A 19,722-nucleotide genomic window follows, 5' to 3' on the forward strand; every position below is an offset into this window, starting at 1 on the left:
ACATTCAACTTGAGCATTATCAACATTCAAACTTTCAAAAGCTGCACTAAGATGGAGATTTTATGACGCATCTTGTGTTCCCATATCTGGGACGTCAATCTGCACCAACAGAACAGCTGCAGTCAACAGAATGGAGAGTGAAGCAAGTGCCAAAACCTGCCAGAAGACTAAATAAAGGAAAGGGGTTTTATGAACATCACCAAGTTTGCTGTTACAAAAATTCCAGAAGGAACACCTCAAAGCCCAATTCCCTCCCCTATAAGCATTACATTCACAAAAGGATTGGAATTGCCTTCCCTTCTTAATTAAATGATATAACATTTAAATAGGACTCTGTAGAAATACAAAGAAGGGAAGGCTTTTTTCCTGTAAACAGAGCAGATTTGTAAGAACAGTTACTCTGCATAAACATTCGCTGTGTGTGTAGTTTCCAGCAGTACTCTGCTGATGCCATGTCAGGTTGGACGTGAAGAAATCAATGCCACTGATACAGCTGGCTTAATTTCTTCTAATCAAACTAAATACTGCTTTTTAGAACTACCTTGTAGCACGCTCACATACAATTATCTGATTGGAAACAATCGCTCTGAAATTTAACCCTGCAATGATTTTACAAAGATGTACACAAATCCTCATATTGGTTCTTTCTTTGTCATCAAAAGTAAGTTGAATAATTCTGAATTCTCAGATTCATGGGAAAAACAAAACAACAACTACTACTACTACAACAACATAACAATAAAGCAAAACAGACTCCAATATAACACTATGTTACAGTGTACAACAAATTCTAAAGATGGCCTCAACTCTAGCATGCGCCCTTATAGCAGACAAGAGCTATTCTATCAATAAAAGAAGAATGGGACACATTAAGAAAAGTCTCAAACACTTTTCTGTTAAGAGTTTGAATCGAGGAACTGGGGTCTTTAATTAGAGGGGAAAAAAACACTAATTAAACTCTTCAGAAATCACTTAGTAATTGAATGGAAGAATGAACAGAATAGAATACAGTAAAACTGAAACAGCTGATAATTGGACTTCAAACTGAGCTAAAAGAGAAACAATTAACTTTTCAAAAGGCAAGTAATCTTAAATTTCCTATGCAAAAAATTAGGGAAAGCAAGCCAGGGCAGACAGAATATCAAATCACAAATCTTGATTATTCAGTTTTCCTTTAGATACTTCTCTACGAAGAACAGCGCAAATGTGGAAAGATATTTCCACACAAATAAAAACTCTAAAACTACACCAAGCATCCAAACAATCTGACTGAGCTGCTGAAATGTGGATAGTGATTTGGATCTCAGTGCATTCCAATAAAATCTAGAAAGAAACAGAATTCTGTGCCTGCAAAATGAAGGAATGCAGAAAACACTTGTACTATTCCTGAAAGGAAATACCCCTTCACTTCTTTTCATGTTGTGTGAAGAAACAAATTTTATTAACTTTCATAGACTACGAAAATTCACTGGCAGCAGAAGAATGTTCCTGAGCTGGAAAATACAATCTGTGAAGTAAAAAGACTCTTCAGAGCATTTCTAGTTACAAAACAAAGACAGGCAATGCTATTAAATATTTCTCCATCATAACCTAGCAACAGACGGAAACTGAGATGGTCAGCTAAAGAATCTAAGGCTTCTCAAAGAAAAATAAGGAAAGAAAAATTTGTTTTTCTGTGAAATTCAAAGACTAACAATCTGTTTCTGGTCAGCTGAGATACTGCCTCTATGTAGGAAACTATACAGGTGATATCATAATAACATGTTTATCGGCATAATGACAGACAATATCATTGACTATATCAATATGGCAAAAATCCATGACAGTTAAGTACTCTGCTTTATCTTTAAAATACACACATTACAAAGCAAAAAAAAACCCAAAAACCTTGAATCCTTACCTATGTAAAGTGTTCTCCATTTGAAAAGTGTCTGTAAACTGGAAGAGTGAAAAGATTATGCAAACTTCCTACACATTGCCCTGTAGCTCCCAACTTTGTATGAAAATTCAGATTTTCTTTGGAACTGATTTTATTTGATTTCATTACTCAAGCACTAACCTGTTTCAACTTTACAGTAGGCTATACATGCAAGATGGCCTGGATGTAAAAATCTAATGCACTTTCTTTAAACTTATACAAAATTGCACAAAAAAAAAAAAAAAAGATCATGTCAAGTTCTGATTTCACTAGAAGTCATCCAGATACGGATGTACAGCTTTCCTTTCCTTTCCATCTCTGTCTAGAACTACAATTTACTGTGTCCATAAAAACTAGTGTTTTTGAGAAGGCAATAAGAATATTACATGGAGTTTCCACTGATAGTGGAACAAACAGCAAATAGACACTAATCCAGACTAGATAAAAGGATCTTGCATGTTTACATACTTACACCGATCTTCCTTCTGAAGTAATTACATTATTCACAGTTTTGAATTATCCATTTGTGAAAAGCATATTCAGATCTTCCTCAGCCTACAATGAATCTCCAAACTTTCATCTACTTCAAAAGCAAGAAGTAACAGAAAAAACTTTTTTTCTTCTGAGATGAATAACCCCTTTTCAGTGACAAAGAGTACTGGCCATATTTGGCGAATGCAACCACACGTTGAAGAAAACACTGTTCATCACTTCTAGCAGTTTTCACCCTTGCCAGTGGTAGTAAAGATACACTACAATTGAGTAAAAATCAGACAAGGAGATAAGACCTTCCTTGATTTTGGAACAGTTAAAATCTTAAGATTAAGATTGCTCTTCAGCTGAGCAATATGCAAATACTTATAAAAGAACAGGTCATCTAGATCGAATTATGCTCTTAGAAAAATCTGGATAAACTGCCATCAGAAGTATCAGCCAGGAACTTGACTTCTGAACACGAAGCTGTCCTGAAATCTTATGAAGCCTCTGAACAAGGATACTAATGCAGATTATTTTCTGCTATAGTAAAGCACTATGTCTTTCCTGAAATCTTGGGGGACAAAAATTCTTGCTTAATTTAGTAACATGTTTCAAGACTTTTTAAGGATCATGCTAGGTCTTTACCTGTGAGAATGGAATATTTTCACTATCTTTACTTGGAGGGTACACTAAAAATACAAGCTGAAAGGGGTCCCTGAAGATAAATGACACAAAAATTATGAGGGTCTGTCAGGTACCCATGAGGGTACTTTGTCCTCAGGAAATTTATTTTTCCCAGGCCATTAGAGTCAAACTTGCTGGTCTCTAAGACCACTCTTATCCTAGTTCAAAAGACTGCTGTGGTCCTGCTTTCCCACTCCAAGCAGAAGCAAGGCCTGTACCCTCAACAGGCACACACAAACACACCACTTACTTGGCTAGCCACACAAATGAAAACAGAGCCTTCAACAGAACCCACAGAGCACTCAAACATAAACAGAATAGACCTGACTTGATCCTACAGCTGATGAGGCCTAGAGTTCACTGGTGAAACATCATCATTGTATTAACTTAATATCCACTGATGCTCAATAGTGTGGACTTTAAGTCTGTCTGGTATACAGGCTTGAATCTTAGGCCTCTTAACCACTCACTATATCAGTCTTTACATCATTTCTGGTACAGGCTCCTTACACACCAGCTTCAAGTTTGCTAGCAGTTCACATGCACACACAGAATAAAGGCCTTCCCACTACCTGGCAGCTAGTACTGTTGTTTTTTTTCTCTTAGTCTCATGGCCTTTTTCTCCATCAGTTAACCAGTAGATCCCTTACTCGTTCCTTAGACTGATCTGAAACTGTCCAACTGTTCTCATAGGCTCAGAGTAAATGATGCACTCACACAGAAATAGGATTGTCTGTAGTAACCAAGCACGCACCCTTTTATTCCCCTTTTCCATCTAATTCCTGTGAAGAACACAGTTCTTCCCCTCCCCAAATCCCTCAAGTCTGGCATACTTACAGGCAATCACCTCCTTAGTCTTAATAAAGTGATTTCTGCTGAATCATGCTGTTGAAATTCACACTAGTAAGAAACTAAGTGACCTTCAGCAGTCTCAAGAGTAGCCAATTCAATGTTCCACATTACTCCCTAACTAGGTTCCTGGGGTTGCTGTCATTTTTTGCTGGTCCCTTGATCACTGTGAGGTCCTCGTGTTTAATTAATCTTTAATCAGATGCCATAATGTCAATCACATTCTATAAACGGATTATTTGCCCAACAGCTACAAAAGAGCAAAAAAAAATTAACTAGCCACCATGATCAGAAGCATACTATAATATTTAGTGGTTGACAAGTATGAAGTCATCCATAACGTTGCACAAAAAGTATAACAACACACATTTTGAGCAATGAAAGAATTTTATACTTCATTCATAGCCTCTCCCTCCAATTTGATATATTTTATATTACTCTTAATGTTTGTGTTTTCCAGTAATGGTGCAAGAGTAAGAAGAACTGACTTAATATCCAAAGAATTAATGCATGCCAGAGATGTGGAAGGGACACTGTGCAAGATACTGCTTCCAGTTGACTGGGATGAACTTCTGCTGTCCCAGAGGATGACAGAACAGAAATCAGAAATTTTCTGGAGTTGTGCTACACAAGTAGGAAGTAGCTTGCCAAAGTGATCATGATGACAGAAGAATAATATAGATCAGTACGTACTATTTTTATCTCCAGTGAAGCTATCTGCACCAGAAATTTGCTGCTGATGGGAATTTCTTCATGTTGATAGAAACTACCTGTTCCACATGCAAACAGATCATACCATTAGGATTTATATTACTTGAGAATATAAGGAAAAGAAGCCTGACTTGCAGCATCTCTCTTTCCTTAACGAAGAACTCTGTTATACCATAAGAACTTGCAGAGCAAATGACCTGGCCATCCTAGAACATGACATACAGCAAAGTTTAGATTTCAAATTGCACCAACTCAGAGTAGCCTTCAAAGAGACATACTTTCCTACTTTGGCCAGTTACATTGGCTAGGAATGGAGAAACGAAGCTTTAATACTAAACATACTATTGAAATAAAATACTATCTTTCTGAAAAGAATTGGCAGACGAGTATACACGAAAGAAGATAAATGAAACAACCCAAGAAAATAATATAATTCACTGCAGATGCGTTCATGCTGTCATAGTTTTACAATTTTTGTTACTGGTATTTCACATCATAAAATCAGGGAGTTAAAGAATTAATGCTCCAGTTCTGTGGATTGTCAATATTTCCAGGAAACTGGTTCTTAGAAGAGAACTACGTATCCCAGAAGACTTTTACTGTTTTATTCCTGTTTTCCATTTAGAAGGAAAGTTAAAACTGCATCATGAGACTGTCCCTCCTTTCACTGCTCACCTCTGTAATATGTGCTTCCTAGCTGTCACGCCTTCAGTGTCACAGCAAGGCCTTTGGTTTTGAACACTCTCTCTCATTTTATTTGATTTACCAGCTTCATTTCCAATTATATTGTATGATATCGTGTTATCTCGCATTCCACTGTCATACTTAGTAAATTAGTTTTCTCTATTAGCCACTGTTTTTATTTTTAGGCCCATCTCCTTACCTTTTCCCCTTTTTCCCTTCCTCCTCTCCCGTGGTGTAGGTCTGTGTCCCTCTGCTCCGTTAGTTATGAAACTGGGACAAAGCGGCCCAAAACCATTCACAATTACACTTGCTAAAGTATGCTAATGAATAGCAGTGTACAGTAAACAGCTAGTGCATGAAGTATGTACATGCATTACAGATAGGCACTTCATATAAGAGGCAAATACAACTCAATAATCAGACAAATGGTTATATAATCAGGCATATATTTTCAGAGAAAGTGGTACTGACCATAAGAAAAAAGAACAGCTGTATGTGATGGAGAAAAAAGGAGTTTGATTATATGACTGCCACATATTTGTGATTTTATTAACAGCCTGTAAAACTGTTTCTCTAAAAACCTTCCCCAAATCAAAGCAGATTTTTGAGCTACTGGCTCTTTGCTTGAAACTACGCTATAAACCCACTTATAAAAGCTGAACAAGTCAAGCTAAGGTACAAAATACCAACATGAAGAAGAACATGTCTGCTTGGAATAGCATCTTTTTCTCCAACAACACAATTGATGAAATAAATATATTACTTCTTCATACAAATTACGTGCCATTCCCATTCTTATACTAATATAAAACATTGAGGCTTGGAAAAAAAAGGCACTAAGGTTTATTTTTAATGAATTTTATAATAAGTATAATATAAAGGCTATATTTTCAAAAATAAAGCAGCATTTAGTATTTTGACAGACCAGTACTAATAATTGTGCTCTGTTTCATTTTCAGATAACATAATGATCCCTTTAAAAACAAAATGCAATTGATTCTTCCTGAACAATCTGAGGAAAAGAGGAATGAATATGAGAAGAAAAAAGTCAGAAAGATGTGCAGAGCCAATCAATGCTTGCAAGGACAAAATGAATGTAAGCAGAAAAAGTTACATCTAGGAGAAAGTGTATCTAGAATTTGTATCAAAGCATATTAATAACACTAACAGAGGGCTCAGAGACAAAGTTAGTAGTAAATCAGATGAATGTAATTGAAAGTGAAATGGGATTTGTCCAGCTCTTGCTATGTACACAGCTTACTTAATGTACAATACTATCAGTTAATACATTTTTTGTAGTATCCAAATTCAGGGCACTGGGCAAAATCACTTAATCACAGAATCACACAGATCACACAGAATCACCCGGGTTGGAAGGGACCTCAAGGATCATGTAGTTCCAACCCCCCTGCCTAGCAGGGCCACCAAACACACACATTCAGATCAGGTTGCCCAGGACCCCGTCCAACCTGGCCTTAAACACGTCCAAGGACGGGGCATCCACAACCTCCCTGGGCAGCCCGTTCCAGGGCCTAACCACTCTCCTTGTATAGAACTTCCCCCTAACATCCAACCTAAATCTTCCCTCCTTCAACTTCGATCCATTTCCCCTAGTCCTGCTGTTGTCAGCCCTTTTGAAGAGTTTACTCCCCTCGTGGGTGTAGGTTCCCTTCAGGTATTGATAGGCTGCAATGAGGTCACCACGCAGCCTTCTCTTCTCCAGGCTGAACAAGCCCAACTCCCTCAGCCTGTCCTCATAGGGGAGGTGCTCCAGCCTCCTGATCATCTTAGTCGCCCTCCTCTGGACCCTTTCCAAAATCTCAATGTCTTTCTTGTACTGAGGGCTCCACACCTGGACACAGTACTCCAGATGGGGCCTCACAAGAGCCGAGTAGAGAGGGACAATCACCTCCCTGTCCCTGCTGACCACCCCTCTCCTGATGGAGCCCAGGATCCCATTTGCCTTTCGAAAATAACCTGAAGCCAATTGCATGGAGGTGGTATCAGCATGAATATCTATTACTGGTGAGATGAGCTAAAATTCAACAGACAATATCCAGGAAACACTAGGATTAGGCTACAGCAACTACATTAACGTGATGCACACTTATTTCAGTTCATCTTAAAGAACCTTCATATCCCACACTTCAATTGCATTCCTTCTCCCAAGTAGAGTTTCACAAAGAGCAGAAAGACTCCTACTCCTAAGAACTTTTTTTGAGAAGAGACAGAATTAAATTGGAAACCACTTTAGGAAAAGCCTGTACTGACATAGATGCCAAGTAATCAAAAATCTCTCCTTCCTTCCACTGTTCCTTAAGTAAATAACAAGACAGGTCTTGACAACAAAATTAAGGTCAGTGTATGAGTCACACAGTGCATCCCATCACATACATAAACTACACGTAATTTCTCCGTAATCTCTTCTGACAGGGCTATTATTAAATGATTCTAACAACCACCTCCTGAGTAACAATGCAGTAAAAATGTATTTGTATATTTTAGAAAACATTGAGACAGGGAGTACTCCCCCTTCCTTATTTCAACACATCTGAAAGTTACAAGAATCAGAAAACGTAACAGATGTTTGAAAATTTTCAAGAATCAGAAAGCTAAAATACTAATGAGGAAGTCCAGATCTAACATCAGAAAGATGCAGTTCTGAGTTCAAACTGATGGTCAATCACAATTAACAACCCACTAAATATAAAATAACCCATGTCATTTTGCAGAGCAGTCTGTGTGTGCATACACTAGCTTTCTTTTAGAGGAAAAGTATCAAAGAAGCTCCCTTACAAATATGCAACTGGTGTGTTACAATGATTAGTCCTTTGAATCATTTTTAAGCCTCTTCTGATATAGAAGTAGATCTGTTTTGAGCAAGGTCTGGACAGTAAGACTTCAGGAGGTACCTATGAAAGTATTTTATGATTCTGTGGAAAATAGCTGAACTGCACACAGTGCAGATGCAAGCACCATGGCACTAATGGCACGCTACTCCGGTAGTCCCCTAATATACTTGATATATAAAAATTGTTTTCTGTGTCCAGTAATTGTATTTTACTTGCTTCACATTTCAATTTAATTATTTTAATTCAATAATTAATTTACTTAATATTATTACTCTGGGTACTAAAAAGTGTATTGAAGGAGCATAGATCTCTCTGCAGGTCTCTTCTTGTCAAGATGGTAACAACTACTGCTGTCAAAGCTACGTTTCCAGCACTTCAGTGGATCAGCTATTTCCAAACCACATTGGTAACTGTCAGTGTACTACCTACATTACACAGGACGAGGAACTAGAAAATTATAGCGATATGTGCAACCTGAAAAAAATGTCAATCATGTTGGAAATTAGCTCTAGGCTTGATATTATCAACCTCTCACAGTGCTTGGTGGTATCTACTATAAAGCAGAATTTATTTCCATTTATCTGCATATTAATTAGCACTTCAGTACACAACTACTCATCTTAAGCCATGTGACAACTTCAAAATCTACTCAGTGCTGTCATCATGATTCTACTGTCTCAGTACAAAAATGTACTTTTCATTTTATCCTTTTCTAATCGTAGAAAGGAGAAAAATGGAAAGAACAGTTAACTAAAAAGATTAATATATAAAACACTAAAACAAGATGTACAAGAAAAGAAAGGGTTTTTTTTTGTTTCTATTTTCCCAAAACCACAGTGAGCTGAGGAGACTTACTTCTAGATCTAAATATTTCTTGTTAAATTTTATTTCCCAAGAAATTTAAGTTCAGTTTTGTTCCACCCATTCATTCCAAATTATTTTTCACCACTGTTCCAGTTTCATTAAACTTTGATAAGAAAAAGTCTCACTAACTACCAATCTCCTTACCAAGCTTCTCGGAAAAACAGAAAAAAAAGGCAATTCATATTTAAAGAAACATTCACAACAGTACCTCAGTGATGCACTGAAGTATAAAGTGAACTGTTTAAACTGACTTGCTAGTAACGCAATAAATATACATAATCTCCAAAATATATAAAACACTTATCACCTCTTATCCAGGTGACAGATAAGGGAGGAAGGCAAGGGTAAGAAAGGAGGTATTTCTGTGATAAATTGTTGAAGATGTAGAGCTTATGGTAAGAATGTGCAAGCAATCTCAGAAAACTCCCTAGAGAAGCTCACTGAAAGTCTTCTTTACTAAGCTCACCACTTTCACAACAGAAATAAAAATTCATATCTTAACCAGACAGAAAAATCCAGGCAGTAATTCCTACCACATCTGTTCCATGCCTTCTTTCAAGCAGAAGTCGGAAGACATTAGCTGTAATCTTGTTATCTTGGACACCTTGTCCAAGGCCACGGTTGTCATCCTGCATAAGTCGACGATCCATGATTACTTCCAATTGGCCTGAAAATACAATGTAAAAACTGTAGTGGTAACAGAAGTATGACAGGTTTCTATTAAAAGTAGAAAAATATTCTGAAGTATAAAATATAAAAATCACAATTTCTCTCATTCATACAGAGGATAAATAGTAGATTCAAATTGTTAGGACTGATAATAAGAATACTCTATGATTTTGGCTGTAATCTTCCAAAATTTTAGTGTATAATCCAATAGAAGGTTTAGTGAAATTTTTAACATAGTTCTCTGCACTGAAATTTCGCATGAAAAACTGTTAACCAGTTCTTGCAACAAATATCAAGAGAAGAATCACCTCACGTAGCTGCAGAGAGATCCTTTCTATTGGAACATCAGCTAACGCATCGTAAAATGTTTCGTCTAATGCTACACAAAACATTGCACTTCTTTTTTTTTAAATTGTTTTAAAGAAAAAGCAGGTAGGCAATACTAATAGTAAATACCATAACATAAACTCTTTTTTCACTTGAGGGAAAAAGGAAAATACCAGATGAAAACTAAGTATAAATATCTGAGTTTACACACTGAACTATAGCACTGCCATTGAGAATACCTCTTTTCTCATGATGCTAAATCATAAATACCCTTATGGAAGATAAGTTTATTTGTATATTTGTAACTCCAGAGGGAATGCAGCTCAGGGTATGTAATTGAGGTTATTATACATCTCCTATCTTCCTAAATACTGGTTCTCCCTTTCCCTCACAAAAATAGCCCAACAAAAGATCAAAAGCAACAGATTTTTTGTACCCAGATCAGAATTTAGATGGAAATTTATGAAAAACCATCATACTTAGAACTGTGAAATAAAGCTAGGATTGTAATTTAATTTAGTAAGTTTAATTCAATTTAGTAAGTTTTCATAGATTGCAGTATGAATATGGGTTGAAAGACAAATGTAGCACGTCTCTGAAAAAAGCTAGAACCACAATAAGAGAATACATGATAAATTTTCATTAAAGTCTTCAAAGAATGCTTAGGATATTAAGATCTGAAATGATACAAACAAGTTTCCAGCATTCTTTAAGAAGCTAGGAGGTGACAGGTGACAAAATGCAGCTCATAATTTATAAGGTGATTGTGTACATAACATTCAGAACATGTACAGAACATAAAAACAAAATAATCAGCACTGCTGAAGTCAGGTAAAAACCATCTCAAAATTGGGTTGAAGAAAAATGATGCTAAAACCTCTGGCTTAAAATGGAATTAGAAGTATTTTGTGAGGCTCCAGGACACAAGTGATTACTGCTACTCCATTAATTACCCATTAGACTGCAGGGAAGGCCATTTCGCAGTGGTAGATGTGATCTAGTTGGAGGTGGTCTTTCTTAGTGCATGCAGGACAATCAACTAAATAGTGAATTAGAGCAGAACGGGATGCGACATATCGTGAATGATGTTCAACATCTAACATTAAAAGAAAGATTACACATCCAATCCCACAAATGGAAAGAGAGCCAGAAAAGTAGCAATAAAGACACAGCAAATGCATTTTATGGGTTTTGATCAAATCTCTTAGAAGCTGATACTGAAGACTGATAACTGTTCAGTAAGAAATCCAACTCCAAACTACTGTGACTGTCTAACAGTATATGAATTAACTGTTTCATAGTAAGAAACTGCCTCTCTAACACAGGAAGAGGAAAAAAATCAGCTGTTCAGAAAAATTCAAATGGTGAGTTATGCCTTGAGACATACTGTCTGCTACTTAAGGCATCCACTTCAATTGTAATGCTTTTGATTTTTCTTCCAGTACCCTTCAAAAAAATTGTCACAAAACACTGAGCATAGCCAAAGAACTTTCAGCTTCATTTTTGTTCTCTATTAAGGAGTCTCAAATATCCTCAGGAGAAATATGGTGAACACAGTAATTTTATAAAACATTATTTAATGATAACAAGTGAGATGAATGCATTCATCATCTTATAGTGGATGCAAAGTAAATATTTTATGTTGCTAACTAGTTCTTGGACCTTAGGTGACATAACAGTTTGCTAAAAACAGTCAGACAATTAAATGATTAATACCACTAAAAAGCGTGGAATACATCTTCTGCTCTTTGATTTAACTGGGTTAGGGGAAAAATTTCTTACGTCCTCAACTTGATTAAACCAGTGCTCACAGAAAGACAATTTCTCCCTGATGTTTATCTGTAATACTGCATACAGCACTACCTCAACTCCCTGATTTGAAGACAGAGGACTTTTCTCTGCATCTTGCAGGCTGCATGTAATTTTGTGATGCATAGACTAAGCTAAAGCACAAATACTCTATTTCAAACAATTGAGCCTCTGAAGATTTTGTCTTCATCACCTGCTTACTTAATGGAAATATATAAAAACTCAGTCACAGCTGGAGAACCTTATTTATTTTCTTCAAATATGAGTAGGTATCCTAATGTAGTAATCTCTGAATGAACTGACTATTTCAGATAACAATGGAAAGATCTTTGTAATATCTATCTCTTACTTACCATTTTTCAAGCTTGCAACACCTAGAGATTGAGCTGAATGAAGTGTCAAACGAAAACCAGAATCTTGGATATAAGTCATTGTAGTCATAGGATAGATATTTGCTTGAAGAGGCAATTTGCTCATCGTCAGTCTGGGCTGGATCTACAGTACATACACAGACTTTGATAAAATATATTTTTTATCCATTTGAATTTCAAAGACATTCTCAGACATCAATCCCATATGTGCTTTAGAAGAAATGATTGACAACCAGCACCAAAGTATCCATTCAACTGTATTATTTAGCTTTTTAGAGATTTGTGGCTAGAACTACCTATTTGGAAATGATAACTTCAATGTACTTTCAGATCAAAGAACATTTTTTCAAAACTGAAAGATTCATCAAGGGGATGTTCAAAAAAAAAAAAAAAAAGAAAAAAAAAAGAAAAATCAACTATAGAATGAGAAAAAATATTTTCTCCTGTAGAGAGAGCCAGCAGTAGATTCTGTGAGTAGATTCAAGACAGCAGAAAAAGCAATTGTTGGAATATAATGGGGACTTACTTAAGCACTGGAGAAATTTCTTTATGGTACATGAAAATGAATAATATTATTACTTTCATTTTTAAATACTCACTATCCCTAGCAAAATGCAGCCCTACACACTAACAAGCAGAACAGCATGCATGCTTTTAGTACATTCACAGTACCAACTTTTAGAAAGGAAAGGTCAGGAAAAGAAAATACACTTTCTTTCGTCTGTGCTTCGAAGTCCAAGAATAACAGTCATACTATTTCATCAGATGTATTACCAATAGTGTGTATCATTACACTCTGAAAATGCACCATCTACTTATTTCTATCACAGCATCAAATATTTGTTCTCTAGGTTATTCTCAGTAACTCTACTGGGAAGTACGCTTACACTTAGTGTAAGACCAAAGGCCCAAATCAAATAGGTGAGGGAGAAAAGGCACACAAGATACTAGAAGAATAGCAGAAAGGCTTATTGTGTGTTGCTGTATTAAACTTCTTGTTTTCTAAAGGATACAGAGGTATAGTTAATGAACATTGCAATCTGAAAGAAAACAATTGCTACATCATCTCATCTAAACCAATTTTATAGTAGGGATACACTCTAAAAGTCTTTTCTCTTTTAAGTGATAAAGTTGACTGTAACATGAGCGTTTGATTAATATGATTCATTCTTTAAAATTAGTTGAAAACTGAGACCTTAGCCTTTTAGAATTAGTAGAGAATAATTACCTGATATCCATTAAGATCAGTATAGAATCTATTTTGACTGTTTATGTCAGATGAAATTCTCATTGCAAGCTCACGATTATATTCTCCTCTGATATCCACAATATTGGAAACCTCAAGAGACTGGCCTTCCACACCTAAACGAAAAAAGACACTTGTCAAAAAAACTTAAAATTTTTAAAAGCTATTGCCAGGTATAAGAATTCCAGTGATCACAGAATATGATACAGTTTTCCTCTACTATTTTTACTTTCATATCTAAATAGCTATTTTAAGTCAGGTCAGTTTTGTACCACGTGATACAGAAATGCTTCTAATTCAGTACTCATTAAATAGTCAGTGTGAAACCTTGAACAGAAACAGAACTTGAACAATTAGAATATTCATGATAAGAATCAGTGGAGGTTCTGATAAATCAATAGAAAATACCACGCAACTTTCAATTGTAATAGCTAATATGTTGGAAAAAGAATCGTTCACAGCATCTTGATTGTTTTCTGTTTTAAGCAAAACAAAGAGAATCTTCTGTAAGGAAAGTGAAAGACAGAAACAAACACTGATATGCTGACAATCAGGATGCAAATCTTTGCTAATGGGTAACAGTTGCCCATCTTATTAAAGGGAAAATTAACTATCTGAACATGCAGACAGATGCTCAATAAGACTTTCCCAGTGTGGTATGCTGAAAGTTGCACACCTCTTCCAAAATCTGACTTTCAAACAGCTTAAGATCACACTTCCTGTAGTTTAACAGAACTAGGAGCTAAAAAAGGAATGTGCCAAACAACAGAAAAATTTCTCTTGACACTCAAGAGATTATACTGTGCTTGCCTAAAAGGTTGTAAACAGAGAATAGTAGAAAGTGACTGATTACTTCAGTCTTTTAGAATTTGAAGATTTAAAACCCTAGCTACTGAATTCTTCCTTTTTTTCAACTGCTGACTATATGTTAATTCATTCATGGGCAACATCAACATGGTTTGGGTTCCTAAGCAGTCAAATCTTATGCAAAAGGGCAAAACATGTTCACAACAAAATTCCTAGGTTCTTAAGCACACAGAGGTTAGTACAATCTCTTTCTTCCTACCTACATATTTTCTAGTACAGACGGCAATTTTATTTGAGAGTATGTTCCCCAGATAGGTCGTTACTTTAGCAAATTCTTAAACACCCTGAAATTTTCAAGAATAGAATGCTGAATGTGTCTGCGTCTTTCAGTTTTTATGTTCTGTGTGTAAAATATAGTCAGGTTTTTGATTTTGCTAGCTGAGATGAGTATTAAAGTCTGTATTTGTTTCCTCATCTTTCTTTCTTAAAACCTGAACTTCACCTTCATTCATACCAGCAGCTGTTAAAAAGCTAATATTTATCAATGGTGATTATATCACAGTACTAACTGAAAAGTATTTGGTTTTAGGTAAGTGTATTTTCCCAGGCCTAGTGTGTGCAAGATGGATCCACATGTTCCACTCTTTTTGATTTTAATCATGGCTTTTTCAAATATTTTGCAATAAGACCATTAAACCACGGACAACGAACAAAGACACAAGATTTCATTTTACAATTTTAAAATGAATATAGCATGAATTACAGTCAGTTCTCCCACATTTCATAATTTGAGCTAGTGTGAAAATACAATTATGGAACGTAATAAAATATAAGTAGCCTGATGAAAAAATAACAAAGTTACACTGGTAGCAACCACAGATGCTAATGGAAAGAAAATAAACCATTTAAATTTAAACTTAGAACTTCTGTCAAACTGAATTAGCCAACAGCACCCCTTTCCAAGTAGGTAATTATACTAGGATTACCACGTCTATTTAAAAAGACGATGGCTTACACACAGGTGCATGTGTATATTTCTGTCCACCTGCTTTTTTACTTTATATATTTACAGAGACTTTAAGATACCTTCCTTAAATAAAGTAATACTACATAAATAGTTTTCCTTACCAAGCCAATATACCGACCTCACTACAACAATGACGTAAAGTCAAAAGGCCATTTCATATGAAGAAATCCACATTAAAAACACATAACAAAAGTAAAGTGAAACTGTATTTAAAAAGTTGTAATCTTTCCTTGTAACAGCTGGAAATATAGTACAGGACATCAATACAATGACTGGACAGGTAATGACATAATTACTGGAAACAGTGTTAGAAATCACAAATTGCCAAAACAACAACAACAAAAAAAACCCGTAACTAATTAGTGCAGTCTAGATGAGAGGAAAACTTAGGCATTAGGAAATGGCTAGCAAGATTTTCATTGACAGCTCATTTCTTGTGAACTGTGGAAGTATAACAGTTCTAGCAGGTACTAACGTATTAAAGAAAAAGGAATATTATAAAGAAATGTTATTCCAAAACCCCCTCATTCAACACACGAAAGTGATTCATTCAGGTATTTTCTCTCCCCTTTACTACCTTAAACAACCTTTTTATGCAGTTTTCCTTCTTGCTTGACAGTTTAGTTTACTAAAATCCACATATCAAAATAACCTCCTTCAAGCATTTTCAGCAATTCAGTACATTTAGACTAGAGTGTCTTCATCCCTTGACCCTTTTTACCTCTTCAAGCATTTTCAGCAATTCAGTACATTTAGACTAGAGTGTCTTCATCCCTTGACCCTTTTTACATATTGATCATGTAAAATTATCTTGTGTAAACATTTTTCTTCAGAATTTTCAACACATTACAATGTAACATCTTGGACTGTATTCATAAGAGAAGTGATCTAGAGTTTGATCTAGAATTACTTCGCTGTTAATGTCAGATAAGTCACCACTCTTTGTGATTTTAGAGAAGACACTGTACCTATGGCAGTAAGTCTGAACCTATGAAGAAAATTAACATATTCATTAATCATCACCAAAATATATTATAGAGTTTTTCATTTTCATAACTTATAACTACCTATAGTACTTAGATTGCCCAACAAAGATTAGGAACCCCATCTTGAGAATCTACCCTGTATAGATTATCTGTATTGATAATATCTATAATACTATCTATATATCTTTATAGATAATATAATATAAATAATACTATCTATACACTGAGAGATCTCCAAGAAATCTTTATGTTTAAGCATGTTAGCTTAATGGCTAGGAAAAGGCTCACAAAAGGATCATACTCATTGCACCGTACCCAGTTAAGAATTCAATCTGAATGTTTTTGTAACAGGCCAGAAGTTTTATTCACACACAAGACCAGAGTGTTGAAAAACACAAAAAAAAATCCAGTGAGAGAGATTGAGTTTACAGCTCTTACCCTGGACATTATAGAGTCGCACGGTATGTGTCACATGGTGGAAAAAACATACAACTTCTGAGAAAATTCTTCCATGAGCAACTCTTACAGTAGGTGGATCTGTAAAAATATAAGGCTGAAAAAAAAAAAAAAAGGCAAAATTATTTAATTATTTTAAAAATTTGCATAAAATGGTGTGCATAATTTAATTATCTCATAGGTTTTTGGGTTTTTTTTTGTCTTTTCTTTTATGGTTGTTTTAAATAACATATTGTATCCTAAAAATCTGCAAAAAATTAATCATTGGTGGTCATAAATTCACCAAATTTTATTTATTTAAAATTTTAAGTTGTACTTTTCCTTTATTTGAAATTACGACAACCATCATAACAAATCTTAAAGGTATTCTACAACGATTAATGGATACAAGACCTACAAACACAGTACTATACTACTATAAAATGTACTGCACTACTATAATATCTATGAGCTTAATGATAGCAAATTATATTTGCTCATCAGCAATCAAATACTACAGTTTCATCATTTATGGGAGATGGAGGGTTTAATTGTCTTCTGCTGGACAACAGTTTACTTTATCAGTGGTACACATCCTATAGGTTCCTTTGCACTGTCTTACAGACCTGCATGCATATCTTTCTGAAAATAGAAGGGGTAATGCAAGTCAAAAGCACCTGCAGTTGCTCTGATTGGGCAGCTCCCTGGAACTCAGGGTAGAACAGGGAAAAGGTAAGAAAAGTCAAGTTAGAGTGTGTTTCCTCTCTCAAAAACTAGCTGAATGGTTATCAAAAGAGTGCAACTACTTAGTCACATCATATGCTGAGACTCAGCTAAGCACAAGTAGTTTAAAAACAGTTGATTTCAAACTAGACTGTATATGCTATATGCTTTAAAAAAGCACAGAAATATAGGAATGCTTGGGTTGGACAGGACCTTAAAGATCATCCAGTTCCAACCCACCTGATGTGGGCACAGAGTTGCCATCCACTGGATCAGGCTGCCGAAGGTCCCATTCAATCTGGCCTTCAACACCTCCTCCAGGGATGGGGCATACACAGTTTCTCTTTACAATCTGTCCCAGTGCTTCACCACCTTCTGACTGAAGAATTTCTTCCTAATATCCAACCTGAATTTACCTTCATTTAATTTAAAACCATTCTCCCTTGTACTATCACTATGAGACCAGATAAAATCAGATCTGTTTTCACCTTATTTATAGGCCCTTTAAATACTGAAAGAGCACAACAATGTCTCTTTGGATCTATCTTCTTCAGGTAAAAAGTTAAAAATAGGCAAAAGGAAAAAAAAAGTAAAAGACAAAACGAATAAAACGAGAATTAAGCAAAAAAGAAAAAAAGAAAAACCAACATTTGTGAAAGTACCAGACAGAAACAGCATTAAAAACATTGTATTTAAAAAAAAAGAAAAAATATATTTGAAAAGTATTCTGATGAATGTCAATAGAAAGCCATTTTCCTTCTACATGCACACTGTTATCAGAAGACAGACAGGGTAATAACTCAAAAGATCAAAAGTATGTTGAGGAAGACAAAAAATATCACAAGTACATACATATCCATACACAACATGACCCAGAAGAATAATTACAGGTAGATACAGTGCAACATGCTCCTTTGTATATTCACAGAGAAGATTTCATGAAGTACTGCATAAAAAAGAATGCGGAAGAGACTCTCAAAGACTTTCCAGTCACACATTTATCGTTAAAGCTTTAGGAAAAACAAACAAAAAACAACAACAAAAAACACAAGTGTTTAACAAAAATACTGCCAGAGTTTCAAGAAGCAATTCTGCAGCTATCAACTATAGTAATGCTTCATACAACAATCTTGTAGAGGACTCGCAGTTTCTCACACTCTGGTAACATACATTATTTCATGAAGAAAGCGTTCTTTCCCTACGTTCAACTAAAACCAACATTTTATACAGTTAAGCAGTACAGAAACCCTTATAAGGAAACAAAGCTCTTCAACAATTGATCTGAGAAAATGCTAGGCAAATTCCAAAGTGTCTTAGTCTGTCAGTACAACAGACCAGATGTCATGAAGAACACATTTGCTAGATCAGTAATAAAGGAGGAGTTAAGTATCAAAGGGGTAAGAAAGCCAGGTGAATTAGTATACTATGATAACAAATGTCTGAAGATCAGGCCTTAGCTCAGAGTATGAGCTAGGTTTTGGATTCTCTTGCCTGGATGAAAAACTGACATGATCAGTCACTGGAAACTGTGTATCTCCTATTCCCTTTGCAGAAGAGATTGATATCTGTGTTTACCTATCACACAAGCAGAAAAGCCCAACTCACATAAGCTGTGACTACTTCCTCCTAAAACATGTGTTTAGATTAAAACATCATAGAGGAAGAGCATTACTGACAGGAAGGTGGAATAACTAAACGTTCCCAAATCCTCCATGGTGATTAGGGCATGAAGATCCTCAGTTTGGCAAAAAGCCAAGAGAACCACCAGAAAACGAGCTTGAGAAATGTGAGGTCTTCAGGTCAAGCAAATAACCTTACCAATTACTGCAGAGGAGAACACTAATTACATAAGCAGCAGTCTGCTGTATACATTCTGTTAGCAAAGTAATACTTAACTTATGGCCTTATTTCTCTGTTTGAAAGAACATTTCTCAGTAGGGCCTATCCCTGCAGCCCTGCAATTTATCTAAAAACAAAACAGTAAAATGGAGAGATGCTATTTGTAGTAAGTCTGTGAACTTAATAAAAGTAGATTTTTTTTTTTTTTAATTAAAAAAAAAAAACAACAAACAACAACAACTGGAGGAATGTTATACCAACTAACCTGATAGCATAAAACATGATGGCAATACTGACAACTACTACCAAAATACCTTGTTCCAATACCAGTAGAAAGCTCAAGTGAGGGAACTGTTTAGCCTGAAGCTCAGGGGAGACCTTATCAATCTCTATAACTACCTAACAGGAGGTTGTGGTGAAGAAGGGTTCAGACTTTTTTCCCAA

General features: G+C 35.5%; 1 protein-coding gene across 1 annotated transcript in view; it reads right to left on the reverse strand.

Annotated features, from left to right (window-relative positions):
• Positions 1-19,722, reverse strand: part of MAN2A1 (mannosidase alpha class 2A member 1) — a 115,066-nt gene that overhangs the window by 13,174 nt on the left and 82,170 nt on the right. The window contains exons 16-19 of the mRNA XM_042822838.1: positions 16,720-16,834; positions 13,444-13,577; positions 12,198-12,339; positions 9,573-9,706 (exon numbers count right to left, since the gene is read on the reverse strand). Coding sequence (XP_042678772.1) covers positions 9,573-9,706; positions 12,198-12,339; positions 13,444-13,577; positions 16,720-16,834 — 525 coding nt within the window. The remainder of the gene's footprint in view (positions 1-9,572; positions 9,707-12,197; positions 12,340-13,443; positions 13,578-16,719; positions 16,835-19,722) is intronic.

The sequence above is a fragment of the Centrocercus urophasianus genome, unplaced genomic scaffold (assembly GCF_019232065.1).
Source record: "Centrocercus urophasianus isolate 14NV4802_14NV808 unplaced genomic scaffold, USGS_Curo_1.0 seq_21, whole genome shotgun sequence".
NCBI lineage: Eukaryota > Metazoa > Chordata > Aves > Galliformes > Phasianidae > Centrocercus > Centrocercus urophasianus.